We start from the raw sequence: 15,402 nt of genomic DNA on the forward strand, positions 1-15,402 counted from the left end.
GTTCCTGTTCGTAAGCTCCAGTTTCCCGAGGGTTCGGGAACGCTCCGGGGAGCGCTCTTGTTGTTCCGCACCTGCATCCCATCAGCAATCTGCACACCTGGTCCTGATCATCACCCTTCTTAGGCTCTGGCCGAACATCCAGTTCCTGCCGGATCGTTAGCCATGAACAGTATGTTGTCAGCGTATCAGCCTTGAGTTCTAGCGTTAGTTTTGTTGTTTTGCACCTTGTTGTTTTGCTGTGTACTCACCTCCGTTTTTGTTCTGTCTGCAGTCTCTCACCCGGAACCTTCACCCAACCTCTGCCTGATGGTCGGCGGCTGCCGAGCCAGTACCGGACCAACCACTGCACCCTCAACAACCCATCCACGCCACCCGCTCTGTTCCCTGGATTATTCAGCCTCACTCGGAATCTACTAAATAAACACTCACCTTTCTCTCAACGTACCTTGTCCTTGTCTGCTTCTGGGTTCTGGCATAGTAAACCGTGACAGAACGATCCGGCCAGTATGAACCCAGCGGACCTGGACTCTGTTCGCCATGCCATTACCCATCAGGAGAAGATGTTGGGCCATCATAGCACGGTACTACAGGAGATCGCGTTGTCAGTTCGGAACCTTTCTACCGGTCTGACGGAGGTCCAGAACCAACGCAAGTTTCCGGTGGAGGATCCACTACCGGTTTCACCCATCTCGCCTGCCGCTTCGGGAGCTGTGTCCTTCCGTGAGCCCGAGGTTCCGACGCCGGATAGATATGAGGGGGAGCTGGGAAGATGCCGTTCCTTCCTTATGCAGTGTGGATTAGTGTTCGATCTACAGCCCTACTCTTATGCCACAGACAAGGCTAGGATAGCCTTTGTGATTGCGTTGCTGCGTGGTCGAGCGCTGGAGTGGGCTTCAGCCGTTTGGGAACGACAAGACCCCTGCATGGCTTCATACCAGGGGTTCACGGCCGAGATGAGGAAGCTCTTCGACCATTCCGTCCGAGGGAGGGACGCAGCTAGGCGCCTGTTTTCGCTTCACCAAGGAACTCGCAGCGTGGGCCGACTTCGTGATCGAGTTCAAGACGTTGGCTGTGGAGAGTGGGTGGAACGAGGAGTCTCTGCAAGCGGCCTTTTACCAGGGTCTGTCGGAGCAGCTCAAGGATGAGTTGATCTCCTATCCGGAGCCTAGTGACCTGGACAGCTTGGTAGCCTTGTCTATTCGGGTGGATAATCGAGTCCGAGAGCGAAGGAGGGGAGAAGCAATGGGGCCCGTCCAATCGATCAGCTTCTCAGTTCCCAGTCGGGTCGGGTGGTGGACCAGAACACGTCGATCATTCTCCACCACAATGGATTAGTGGAGAGGTCCTCTCTCCCGATTCTGAACCCATGCAAGTGGGGCGGCACGGGTTAACCAAGGAGGAGCGTCAACATAGACGTCAGACCAACTGCTGCCTCTACTGTGGTAGCTCGGGACATTACATCTCCACCTGTTCCCGGCGGTCGTCAAACTGCCCGGCTCGCTAAAGTTGGGAGGACTTTTAGCGAGCCAGTTTCAACCTCTCAGTACCTCTGTCAGACCCCGTTTCCGGCTACCCTTGTGAACAGGAATCAGAGCTTAGCGCTTAAGCGCTTTTATCGATTCAGGTGCCGATGGAAGCTTTCTTGATGCCGAGTTGGTGGAACAGCTGGGGCTTTCCAAGGAGCAATTGCCGGAAGCCATTGAAGCGACCACTCTGAACGGCAGTAGTCTGGCACGTATCACGATGAGGACTGAACCGGTTAAGATGCGGTTGTCGGGGAATCATTCTGAGATGATTTCATTCTTCATTCTGCCGTCTTCCCATGTTCCTCTGGTCCTTGGATACCCCTGGCTGAAGGAACACAATCCCACGTTCGATTGGGTGACGGGCAAGGTAACGAGTTGGAGCCTTGATTGTCATGCTAACTGTCTCAAGACTGCCTGCCCCCATTCGGTTCCCAGTCAGGTGATTGAGGCTAAACCCCCAGATTTGTCCCTGGTTCCCGAGACATATCACGATTTGGGGGAAGTTTTCAGTAAGCAGAAGGCTCTGTCACTCCCTCCCCACCGACCATATGATTGTGCCATCAACCTGGTCCCTGGAGCTGTCTACCCCAAGGGAAGGTTATACAGTATCTCCCGACCTGAACGTGAGGCGTTGGAGACCTACATCAAGGAGTCCCTAGCTGCTGGTCTCGTTCGTCCTCGTCATCACCCCTGGGGGCAGGATTCTTCTTTGTGGGTAAGAAGGATGGCTCTCTTCGACCGTGTATTGATTATCGGGGGTTGAATGACATCACGGTCAAGAACAAGTATCCCTGCCCTTGATGAGTTCTGCCTTCGACTCCTTACAGGGTGCTACGGTGTTCACCAAGCTAGACCTACGCAATGCGTATCACCTGGTCCGGATCAGAGAGGGGGACGAGTGGTTGACGGGTTTCAATACTCCGATGGGTCACTTCGAGTATCAGGTGATGCCGTTTGGACTGACCAATGCTCCAGCGGTATTCCAGAGTATGGTGAACGACGTCCTGAGAGATATGATCGGTCTCTTTGTGTTTGTTTACCTGGATGACATTCCTGATCTTCTCGAAGGAACCTTCCGACCACGTCCAGCATGTCCGGCAGGTTCTGCAGCGATTGTTGGAGAATCGCCTGTTCGTGAAGGCCGAGAAGTGCGAGTTTCACGCCCACACTACATCCTTTCTCGGGTACATCATCTCCAGGGGAGAGATTAGGATGGACCAGGAGAAGGTTAGAGCGGTTCTGGAATGGGCCCAGCCCGGTACGAGATTGCAGCTCCAGAGATTTTTGGGGTTTGCGAATTTCTACCGCAGATTCATCCGGGATTACAGCCGTGTGGCCGCTCCGTTAACTGCCTTGACTTCCAGTATCAGGACCTTCAAGTGGAATCCGGAGGCGGATCGAGCGTTTCTGGATTTGAAGAGGCGATTCACCAACGCACCGATTCTCTCTCAACCGGACACGGGCCGTCAGTTCGCCGTTGAAGTGGACGCGTCTGATGTGGGAGTTGGCGCCATCCTGTCGCAGCGATGCTCCACGGACAGTAAACTCCATCCCTGCGCCTACTACTCTCGCCGCCTTTCGCCTGCGGAGAGGAATTACGATGTGGGTAACCGGGAGCTTCTCGCGGTGAAACTTGCCTTGGAGGAGTGGCGCCACTGGTTGGAGGGGGCGGAGCAACCGTTTATTGTCTGGACTGACCACAAGAATCTTGCTTACGTGCAATCGGCTAAACGTCTCAACTCCCGTCAGGCCAGGTGGGCGTTGTTTTTCGGACGATTCAAGTTTGCCCTGACGTTTCGACCTGGATCTAAGAACGGCAAGGCGGACGCCTTGTCCCCGGATGTTCTCCAAGACGGAGGAGAGTGGGCCCAAGACCGAGACAATTCTCCCCCGGAACTGCGTCGTGGGAGCAGTTATGTGGAAGATTGAGGAGGAGGTGCTGGCGGCCCTTCGGACTCAGCCCGGTCCCGGTAACGGTCCACCCGGTCGGTTGTTTGTGCCTGAGTCGGTTCGTCCTGCTGTCCTCAAATGGTCCCACGCCAGCAAGATGGCTTGTCACCCTGGCGTGGCTCGGACAATGGCGTTTCTTCGCAGACGTTTTTGGTGGCCTGCCATGGCCGAGGATACTCGGGGGTTTGTTGCTGCCTGTCCAGTGTGTGCGCAGAATAAGAGTACCAATCGGCCCAGCTCTGGACTACTTCACCCCCTTCCTATTCCCCGGCGACCATGGTCGCATCTGGCCCTGGACTTCGTCACTGGGTTGCCCGCTTCTGAGGGGAACACGGTCGTTCTGACTATCGTGGACAGATTCAGCAAGTTCGCCCACTTTGTGCCTATTGCCAAGCTTCCCTCTGCCTCGGAGACGTCCGAGATCCTGGTTAGGAGGTTTTCAGGGTCCACGGTTTGCCCAGTGATATCGCTTTCCGACCGTGGCCCTCAGTTTACCTCTGCTGTCTGGAAGTCCTTCTGTTTGGCCATTGGAGCTACAGTCAGTCTCACATCTGGGTTTCACCCCCAATCCAATGGTCAGGCGGAGAGAGCCAACCAGAAGATGGAATCCACGCTACGCTGTCTGGTCTCTTCCAACCCCACCTCCTGGGTCTCTCAGTTGCCTTGGGTTGAGTATGCCCACAATACTCTTCCTACATCTGCCACTGGGATGTCTCCCTTCCAGTGCCTGTATGGCTACCAACCTCCCCTGTTTCCTTCTCAGGAGAAGGAGCTCTCAGTGCCTTCTGTTCAGGCCCATATTCGTGCTGCCACCGGACCTGGCATCGGGCCAGAAAGGCACTCCTTAGAGTTTCGGACCGGTATCAGCTCCAGGCGAATCGTCGCCGGATCCCCGCTCCCACCTATACCATCGGAGATAGGGTTTGGTTGGCCACACGGGATCTTCCGTTACGGACTGAGTCTAGGAAGTTGTTACCGAAGTTCATTGGTCCGTTTGTGGTGGAGAAGGTGATCAATCCAGTGGCAGTTCGACTCAAACTACCGAGGACGCTCAGAGTCCATCCCACCTTTCATGTCTCCTGCCTCAAGCCTGTCCTCCTCAGTCCTCTGTTGCCTCCTCCGCCTCCTCCTCCTCCTCCTCGGATGATCGGAGGTGGTCCTGCCTACACGGTGCGGCGCATCATGGATTCCAGACGGCGGGGCCGGGGTTTCCAGTATCTCGTGGACTGGGAGGGGTATGGTCCTGAGGAGAGGAGTTGGATTCGCGGCGACAGGTCCTAGACGCGGACCTCATCAGTGACTTCTACCGCCTCCATCCTGGCGCTCCGGGGAGTCCGCCCGGTGGCGTTGCCGGAGGGGGGGGTACTGTAACGATCCCGGCTGTCTGAGTCGGGTCCTGTCTGGTGACGGAGTGTTCCTGTTCGTAAGCTCCAGTTTCCCGAGGGTTCGGGAACGCTCCGGGGAGCGCTCTTGTTGTTCCGCACCTGCATCCCATCAGCAATCTGCACACCTGGTCCTGATCATCACCCTTCTTAGGCTCTGGCCGAACATCCAGTTCCTGCCGGATCGTTAGCCATGAACAGTATGTTGTCAGCGTATCAGCCTTGAGTTCTAGCGTTAGTTTTGTTGTTTTGCACCTTGTTGTTTTGCTGTGTACTCACCTCCGTTTTTGTTCTGTCTGCAGTCTCTCACCCGGAACCTTCACCCAACCTCTGCCTGATGGTCGGGCGGCTGCCGAGCCAGTACCGACCAACCACTGCACCCTCAACAACCCATCCACGCCACCCGCTCTGTTCCCTGGATTATTCAGCCTCACTCGGAATCTACTAAATAAACACTCACCTTTCTCTCAACGTACCTTGTCCTTGTCTGCTTCTGGGTTCTGGCATAGTAAACCGTGACACTAACTGTGTTATGACATCTTTGTACTATTATAACACAGTAATGAAGTCAGGTTCTCAGTCTGAATTAGTTCAACACTTCAGTCTGTTCCATATAGACCTAGTAGAGTAACTTCAAACAGGCTTAGCTGTGCTCTTAGTTCTTGTGTACTAAAAAAACATGTTTCTGTCAGTTTTCAACATGCTGCTTCCTATCCCTCACCTCTACATACTTCTCTTCATGAGAAGAGAGAGAGAGAGAGTTCATCATGTCATAACGTGAGTGGCCAGAAGATAAATATGTTTAATCATGTCATAGCGTGAGGGACCAGAAGATAAATATATTTCATAATGTCTTTGGATGTACATCATTACGTTACTTTTTTTACTTTTTATTTATTTATTTTTGAACACATACTCTTAATTGCCTACAAATAATAGTGTTACTCAGTCTGCGGTGGTGGGTTCAGGTGTGGAAGCTGAACTACGCAGCGACCCAGACCCCCCACTGACAAAGACAACACACTCCCATTCATATGTTTTTCTTTATCTTTCCTGCTGTATATCTTGTATTGGAAAGGTTTTGGATGCTTTGGCAATGCATACTGCCTGAATGTCATGCCAATAAAGCAACTTTGAATTGAATTGAATTGGAGAGAGAGAGAGAGAGAGAGAGAGAGAGAGAGAGAGAGAGAGAGAGAGAGAGAGAGAGAGAGAGAGAGAGAGAGAGAGAGAGAGAGAGAGAGAGAGAGAGAGAGAGAGAGAGAGAGAGAGAGAGAGAGAGAGAGAGAGAGAGAGAGAGAGAGAGAGAGAGAGAGAGAGAGAGAGAGAGAGAGAGAGAGAGCATAAAGCCAAACCACTCCTAATCCCCTCTTTATAAAGGTCACTCAGCATGATAAAAAAGGTGTTTAGTTCATTTATTTCCTCTCTGGCAGGGTGAGATAAAGCAACAGAACTATTGGGGGATGGAGGGCAGGAGGAGGGAAGTGCAACACTGGGTTAATATTTCATGAAGGATGATTGGCTAAGGGGTTGGGTGAGGTCAGAGGTCAGAGGTAGCACTGGGAACACTTCCTGTCTCTCAAGAGAGGAAAGCACCTTACACAGGGAAGATCTCAATTACATAATCCTCTCTCCTCTCCTCTCTCCTCTCTCCTCTTCTCTCTCCTATGTCCTCTCTCTCTCCTCTCTCCTCTGTCCTCTCTCCTCTCTCCTCTCTCCTCTCTCCTCTCCTCTCTCCTCTTCTCTCTCCTATGTCCTCTCTCGCTCCTCTCTCCTCTGTCCTCTCTTCTCTGTCCTCTCTCCTCTGTCCTCTGTCCTCTCTCCCCTGTCCTCTCTCGCTCCTCTGTCCTCTTTCCTCTGTCCTCTTTCCTCTGTCCTCTCTCCTCTCTCCTCTCTCCTCTGTCCTCTGTCCTCTCTCCTCTGTCCTCTCTTCTCGCTCCTCTCTCCTCTGTCCTCTGTCCTCTCTCCTCTGTCCTCTCTCCTCTCTCCTCTCTCCTCTCTCCTCTCCTCTCTCTCCTCTCTCTCTCCTCTCTCTCTCCTCTCGCTTCACTCGCTCTCTCCTCTCTCTCCTCTCTCTCTCATCTCTCTCTCCTCTCTCCTCTCTCCTTGTCTCCTTCTCAGAACCCATTGGATGAGTTTTGAGAAGGTCGGAGGCACCTGCCCTCTGAACTTCTCATCCAATGGGTTTTGAGAAGGAGACAAGGAGAGAGGAGAGAGGACCTGAGGAGTATGCAATTGATATCTACTTACAGGCTGAGATCATCCAAAAAAGGCATCCTTTATGATGCAAAGCCAAGGTTGTTGGTTCAATTCCCGCAGGGATCACACATACTCATACAACAAATGTATGCTCACTGTACTGTGAGTCTGTCTGGATTAAAAGCCTCTGTATAACTGATGTCATGTCTTTGATTGTTTTTCCAGCTCGCGCCCTGGTCGCCCCCCAAAGAGGGCTCAGAGTATGATGTCATCAGAGAACCAACACCTTCTGTCTCATTCTGGAATCATGCCCCCTACTGGTGAGGGACCTGCATAGCATACACACACACAGACAGACACACATACACACACGCATGCACAGTCCCACATGCACAGTCCCACATGCACAGTCCCACATGCACAGTCCCACATGCACAGTCCCACATGCACGCACAGATGTGTCAGTTAAAGTGTGATTTTTTTGTTTTTATGTCATCACCTCTATTTTACAGTCTTATATTTTGAACCACAGTGCTGCTGTAGGCTGTGTTCTCACAGTGCTGCTGTAGGCTATGTTCTCACAGTGCTGCTGTAGGCTGTGTTCTCACAGTGCTGCTGTAGGCTGTGTTCTCACAGTGCTGCGGTAGGCTGTGTTCTCACAGTGCTGCTGTAGGCTGTGTTCTCACAGTGCTGCTGTAGGCTGTGTTCTCACAGTGCTGCTGTAGGCTATGTTCTCACAGTGCTGCTGTAGGCTGTGTTCTCACAGTGCTGCTGTAGGCTGTGTTCTCGCAGTGCTGCTGTAGGCTGTGTTCTCACAGTGCTGCTGTAGGCTATGTTCTCACAGTGCTGCTGTAGGCCGTGTTCTCACAGTGCTGCTGTAGGCTGTGTTCTCACAGTGCTGCTGTAGGCTGTGTTCTCACAGTGCTGCTGTAGGCTATGTTCTCACAGTGCTGCTGTAGGCTATGTTCTCACAGTGCTGCTGTAGGCCATGTTCTCACAGTGCTGCTGTAGGCTGTGTTCTCACAGTGCTCCTGTAGGCTATGTTCTCACAGTGCTGCTGTAGGCTGGGTTCTCACAGTGCTGCTGTAGGCTATGTTCTCACAGTGCTCCTGTAGGCTGTGTTATCACAGTGCTGCTGTAGGCTATGTTCTCACAGTGCTCCTGTAGGCTGTGTTCTCACAGTGCTGCTGTAGGCTATGTTCTCACAGTGCTGCTGTAGACTATGTTCTCACAGTGTTCCTGTAGGCTATGTTCTCACAGTGCTCCTGTAGGCTATGTTCTCACAGTGCTCCTGTAGGCTGTGTTCTCACAGTGCTGCTGTAGGCTGTGTTCTCACAGTGCTGCTGTAGGCTGTGTTCTCACAGTGCTGCTGTAGGCTATGTTCTCACAGTGTTCCTGTAGTCTATGTTCTCACAGTGCTCCTGTAGGCTATGTTCTCACAGTGTTCCTGTAGGCTGTGTTCTCACAGTGCTGCTGTAAGCTATGTTCTCACAGTGCTGCTGTAGGCTATGTTCTCACAGTGCTCCTGTAGGCTGTGTTCTCACAGTGCTGCTGTAGGCTATGTTCTCACAGTGCTGCTGTAGGCTGTGTTCTCACAGTGCTGCTGTAGGATGTGTTCTCACAGTGCTACTGTAGGCTGTGTTCTCACAGTGCTCCTGTAGGCTATGTTCTCACAGTGCTGCTGTAGGCTGTGTTCTCACAGTGCTGCTGTAGGCTATGTTCTCACAGTGCTGCTGTAGGCTGTGTTCTCACAGTGCTGCTGTAGGCTATGTTCTCACAGTGCTGCTGTAGGCTGTGTTCTCACAGTGCTGCTGTAGGATGTGTTCTCACAGTGCTGCTGTAGGCTGTGTTCTCACAGTGCTGCTGTAGGATGTGTTCTCACAGTGCTGCTGTAGGCTGTGTTCTCACAGTGCTGCTGTAGGATGTGTTCTCACAGTGCTGCTGTAGGCTATGTTCTCACAGTGCTCCTGTAGGCTATGTTCTCACAGTGCTCCTGTAGGCTATGTTCTCACAGTGCTGCTGTAGGCTGTGTTCTCACAGTGCTGCTGTAGGCTATGTTCTCACAGTGCTCCTGTAGGCTATGTTCTCACAGTGCTCCTGTAGGCTGTGTTCTCACAGTGCTGCCGTAGGATGTGTTCTCACAGTGCTCCTGTAGGCTATGTTCTCACAGTGCTCCTGTAGGCTGTGTTCTCACAATGCTGCTGTAGGATGTGTTCTCACAGTGCTGCTGTAGTCTGTGTTCTCACAGTGCTGCTGTAGTATGTGTTCTCACAGTGCTGCTGTAGACTGTGTTCTCACAGTGCTGCTGTAGGCTGTGTTCTCACAGTGCTGCTGTAGGCTGTGTTCTCACAGTGCTCCTGTAGGCTGTGTTCTCACAGTGCTCCTGTAGGCTGTGTTCTCACAGTGCTCCTGTAGGCTGTGTTCTCACAGTGCTGCTGAGTTACACCCCATCTCTCCAGGCCTCTCTACCTTTGCTCTGTGAAGTTTGTATTCACCGTTCAGTGTTCAAAGCTGCCCTTCTCTTTGTGTGGTTTTGTGAAACTCGATCTGTTCCTTCTCCACCTCAAAAGAAGCCATTTCTAAAAGTCATTTTTACTCTCTGTGTTCAAAAGCATCCTCAGCCTCAGAGAGTGGTGTCTCTGGGAGACAGTCAGACTCAAAGTAATACTCACTGGGCCTGAGAGAGCGTCTCTTAGCTCTTTTAACTGGAAGAGAGGTCACAACATCAATGTCAGCAGAGGAGATTAGAACTGAAAGGCCACAGGAGACTGAAAGAGAGGGAGGGAGGGACAGAGGGGGGAGGGAGAGAGGGATGGAGGGAACGGGAGGCAGAACAGAATTGCGTTTTGTTTAGCCAAGTGTAAACCTGAAGGAAACCTTTGATATCATCCTCTCCAGTCTCGATGGGGCGACGGCTTCTTTCCCGCTGTGATCTTGACATTTGCTAAAGAGAACAGAGGAACAGAGGGAGAAAAGAGGGAAAGAGTAGGATACGTTTTTAATGGCAAAGCTCAGTTAATTTCAGAGCAGAGTTGTCCTTAACTAGCTCAGTGATTTTAATGACAAAATAGAGACTTTATCATGCATATTACTGTCAGTTTAAAATGACTTCACTTGGAGGAGAGTCAGAGTCGGATGTTACTGCTGCTTTAAGGGCCACTATGGAGAGAGATATATGATATTTGTGCGTCTGAAACTTTCTCACTCATCATTATTCACGATTCATTCAGGATTATCCGTAATCATGGTAGCATCCACATTAATGTAGAAGTGTTTAGAAACATATTATATTCTTATTTACAATAAAAGTGACTCCAAAATGACACAATAAGTTATTTACCACTCATTTCTATTGGGCACAAAATAATCTGAAACACAACCAAAACAAACAGCAAATGCATCCAACAAATGTGTAGAGTCACAAGCTTGATGTAATCACTGTGTGCTATGAATTTGGGACCAAATACATAGAAGTGAATTTGTTCCAATACTTTTGGTCCCCTAAAATGGGGTGACTATGTATAAAAAGTGCTGGAATTTCTAAACAATTCACCTGATATGGATGAAAATACCCTCATGTTAAAGCTGACAGTCTACACTGTAGCCCTTTCCTGCAGTCAAATTACCTAGTGGCCTCATGGGTGGAATGTTATTAATATTCTTCATAATTATATCGTTAATAAAATAAAATAAATGTATTACGCCCAAAATCCGATGTTTCTATGTCAAACAGTTTTGTTATATTTCAGTCTTCTGTGATGTATATAAAGTGTAATATTGGGATGCAAACTCAAAATGTAATGACTTCCAACTCTATATCTGACATGGTACAGGTGTCTTCGTTTTGTAAGCCCATAACCATGTGTTTGAGGTGTATACTTTTGTTTAAAAGTAGATTTGTTTAAGACTACCCAGAAACACTCTGTGTGGCCCTGATATAGCCCACTGGGGTTAAAGGTTAGCCTCATAGTCATTGTATCATTTCAGATCCAAAGTGCTGGTGTACAGAGCCATAACAACAACACATTGTCACTTTCCCAATACTTTTGGAGCTCACTGTAGATGGATCTCTAGCATTGTTCTTTTAAAAACCGGCTGTTACCCATAATCCACTAGACTAGAGGACATTGATCTACATTTTATTGATCTCGCTCTCTTTGTACCATCACCTTTCTCTTTTCTATTTTCTCTCGCTATCTCTCTCTCTCTCTCTCCTCTATCTCTCTCTCTCTCTCTCTCTCTCACACTCTCTCTCTCACACTCTCTCTCTCTCACTCTCTCTCTCTCACTCTCTCTCTCTCTCTCTCTCTCTCTCTCTCTCTCTCTCTCTCTCTCTCTCTCTCTCTCTCTCTCTCTCTCTCTCTCTCTCTCTCTCTCTATCTCTCCTCAAATCTCTCTCTCTCTCTCTCTCCCTCTCTCTCTCTCTCTCCTCTCCTCTCTCTCCATCGCTCTCTCAGGTCTGACAGCGGCTGCTCTTGCTGAGGCCATGAAGAACAAGAAGATCAAGTTGGAGGTGATGGGGGGTTACCATAGTAACCACCACCTGCATCATCATCATGGGACAGACGGACAGAACGGAGGAGACCACCACAACTCCTCCAGTCTGGGTGAGTCAACATGAAACCCTGTTATTACGTTATCATTACAGTCAATGGACCATCGTCAGTTTCATCACAATGCTGGCCCTCTAGGCTTTGAGTTAGAGGTGGAATGTAAGTCTTCAAACAGTTGGACAGATACACTATGTATATATATATATATATAAATACACTGAGTGTACAAAACATTAAGAACACCTACTCTTTCCATGACAGACTGACCAGGTGAATCCAGCTGAAAGCTTTGATCCCTTATTGATGTCACTTGTTAAATCCACTTCAATCAGTGTAGATGAAGGGGAGGAGACAGGTTAAATAATGATTTTTAAGCATTGGGACAATTGAGACATGGGATTGTGTATGTGTGCCATTCAGTAGGTGAATGGGCAAGACAAAATATTTCAGTGCCTTTGAACGGGCTATGGTAGTAGGTGTCAGGCGCACCGGTTTGGTCAAGGACTGCAACGCTGCTGGGTTTTTCACACTCAACAGTTTCTCATGTGTATCAAGAATTGTCCATCACCCAAAGGATACCCAGCCAACTTGACACAACTGTGGGCAGCATTGGCGTCAACATTGGCCAGCATCCCTGTGGAACGCTTTCGATACCTTGTAGAGTCCATGCCCAGAATAATTGAGACTCTTCTGAGGGCAAAAGGGGGTGGGGTGCAACTCAATATTAGGAAGGTGTTGTTAATGTTTTGTACACTCAGTATAGAATATATATATATATATATATAGCATCTGACTGCACCCACGTGGTATCTTGGCAGCCGCCCCACTGTGTGACTGTGTCTCAATGATCATGTCAACAGTACAACTACTGGTCTTGATTAGACAGGATATGACATCATCACTGTATCCTTTGAAAGATTGGAGAAAAAAAACAGATAAATCAATTTCCTAATTTACTGGTTCAAGACGAGGTTTTAAGATGAAATGCTTATGTACTGCTTATGAATGAGGTATGTATGTGTTATGAATGTGTTATGACATTGTTATGAAGATACCCTTCCCTTCTAAGATTTACTCCATGTTGGTGTATGAATGAGGGTTGCCAAAACTGTAACTTCCAATAACAGAGACTGCCTGTCCTTCTGCCTCTGGAACTGAACTGGCAATAAAACAGCTTCACCTGAAAGAGAGAGACAGAACAGAAGGTAAAACAAGAAAATTAAGAAATCAATAGTTTTCTCTGTCATTTAGGATCTTGAATGCAAACGATGGCTGTGTATTGATCTGGTGCACGATGCCCGGGCGGATATTGGCTGGTTAAAACACCATCGGTATGTTGAGACAGATGACAGGGATTATCAAAGCCTGAACAGAATCACAAATCAACCTGGTTTATGACATGGCTTAAGCACAACGAGTGTGGGGTGTGTGTGTGTGTGTGTGTGTGTGTGTGTGTGTGTGTGTGTGTGTGTGTGTGTGTGTGTGTGTGTGTGTGTGTGTGTGTGTGTGTGTGTGTGTGTGTGCCTGCGTGCGTGCGTGTGTGAGCACAGGCAGCATTGAAGACGACAAAGGATCATGGCAGCAAATGCCTCCTCCAGCCCACTGTATTACAGTAAGATAAACCAGTAAACTAGTTTTAAATAGCTAACAATGGAGAGACGGACCATGTGCGTCACCGGTTGGCTTCTGTTAGAAATAACAGCTAATGTTCAAAGTGAACTGACAGAGCCAGTAACACATGCACACACACACACACACACACACACACACACACACACACACACACACACACACACACACACACACACACACACACACACACACACACCCAGCTGTTATCTCTTTCTGGATGCTGATCTTTAATTAGCCTGTTTACGTCCTTTCTAAAAACAGACCCTCTTTGTGAAAAGATATGCTGTGTGTGTTTCTGTGGGTGTTTATGTGTGTGTGATTAGGTTAGCCTCATAGTCATTGTATCATGAGCCTGGATTCGAACCAGGATCTCTAGTGGCACAGCTAGCACTGCGATGCAGTGCCTTAGACCACTGCGCCACTCGGGAGCATGATCCCAATTACATGATCCCAATTCTAACTCCACTAGCACAGTTACATGATCCCAATTCTAACTCCACTAGCACAGTTACATGATCCCAATTCTAACTCCACTAGCACAGTTACATGATCCCAATTCTAACTCCACTAGCACAGTTACGTGATTCCAATTCTAACTCCACTAGCACAGTTACGTGATTCCAATTCTAACTCCAAGACGGCTGCGATTTGAAATAAAGAAAAAGTAGATTGTGCTGATTTACTGCCACATTGAACCCTGTCGCGCACCGTAGTTTAAGAACTCTGGGTAGTGCTAGTATCTGAATAGTATCTGAATTCCTCCACCTTTATGCACATCCCCCATTATGCTGTATGATGAATTCCTCCACCTTTATGCACATCCCCCATTATGCTGTATGATGAATTCCTCTACCTTTATGCACATCCCCCATTATGCTGTATGATGAATTTCTCCATCTTTATGCACATCCCCCATTATGCTGTATGATGAATTCCTCCACCTTTATGCACATCCCCCATTATGCTGTATGATGAATTCCTCCACCTTTATGCACATCCCCCATTGTGCTGTATGATGAATTCCTCCATCTTTATGCACATCCCCCATTGTGCTGTATGATGAATTCCTCCATCTTTATGCACATCCCCCATTATGCTGTATGATGAATTCCTCCACCTTTATGCACATCCCCCATTATGCTGTATGATGAATTCCTCCATCTTTATGCACATCCCCCATTATGCTGTATGCTGAATTCCTCCATCGTTATGCACATCCCCCATTATGCTGTATGATGAATTCCTCCATCTTTATGCACATCCCCCATTATGCTGTATGATGAATTCCTCCACCTTTATGCACATCCCCCATTATGCTGTATGATGAATTCCTCCATCTTTATGCACATCCCCCATTATGCTGTATGATTAATTCATCCATCTTTATGCACATCCCCCATTATGCTGTATGATGAATTCCTCCATCGTTATGCACATCCCCCATTATGCTGTATGCTGAATTCCTCCATCGTTATGCACATCCCCCATTATGCTGTATGCTGAATTGGTGAAATATTCAAAGCATTTTTCTCCTCTATATAGCCAGCCTAGATGCCCAGAATGTTTGGCTTTAATTTGATTGATTTAAGTAGATGTGAGATGATGGGAGGTACAACTTGTCTGGTTATGTGTATTGTCTCTCTCTCTCTCTCTCTCTCTCTCTCTCTCTCTCTCTCACTCTCTCTCTCTCTCTCTCTCTCTCTCTCTCTCTCTCTCTCTCTCTCTCTCTCTCTCTCTCTCTCGCGCCCTCTCTCTCTATCTCTCCTCAAATCTCCTCTCTCTCTCTCTCTCTCTCTCTCTCTCTCTCTCTCAATTCAATTTCAATTTCAATTCAATTTAAGGACTTTATTGGCATGGGAAGCTTATGTTAACATTGCCAAAGCAAGTGAAGTAGATAATAAACAAAAGTTAAATAAACAATAAATATTAACAGTAAACATTACACTCACAAAAGTTCCAAAAGAATAAAGACATTTCAAATGTCATATTATGTATATATACAGTGTTGTAACGATGTGCAAATAGTTAAAGTACAAAAGGGAAAATAAATAAACATAAATACAGTGGGGGAAAAAAGTATTTAGTCAGCCACCAACTGTGCAAGTTCTCCTACTTAAAAAGATGAGAGAGGCCTGTAATTTTCATCATAGGTACACGTCA

General features: G+C 48.4%; 1 protein-coding gene across 1 annotated transcript in view; it reads left to right on the plus strand.

Annotated features, from left to right (window-relative positions):
* dachc (dachshund c) overlaps positions 1-11,678 on the plus strand; it is a 24,875-nt gene extending 13,197 nt beyond the window's left edge. The window contains exons 2-3 of the mRNA XM_045206947.1: positions 7,283-7,377; positions 11,515-11,678. Of these exons, the coding sequence (XP_045062882.1) occupies positions 7,283-7,377; positions 11,515-11,678 (259 nt within the window). The remainder of the gene's footprint in view (positions 1-7,282; positions 7,378-11,514) is intronic.
* The last annotated feature ends 3,724 nt before the right edge of the window (positions 11,679-15,402 follow it).

The sequence above is a fragment of the Coregonus clupeaformis genome, chromosome 24 (assembly GCF_020615455.1).
Source record: "Coregonus clupeaformis isolate EN_2021a chromosome 24, ASM2061545v1, whole genome shotgun sequence".
Classification (NCBI taxonomy): Eukaryota; Metazoa; Chordata; class Actinopteri; order Salmoniformes; family Salmonidae; genus Coregonus; species Coregonus clupeaformis.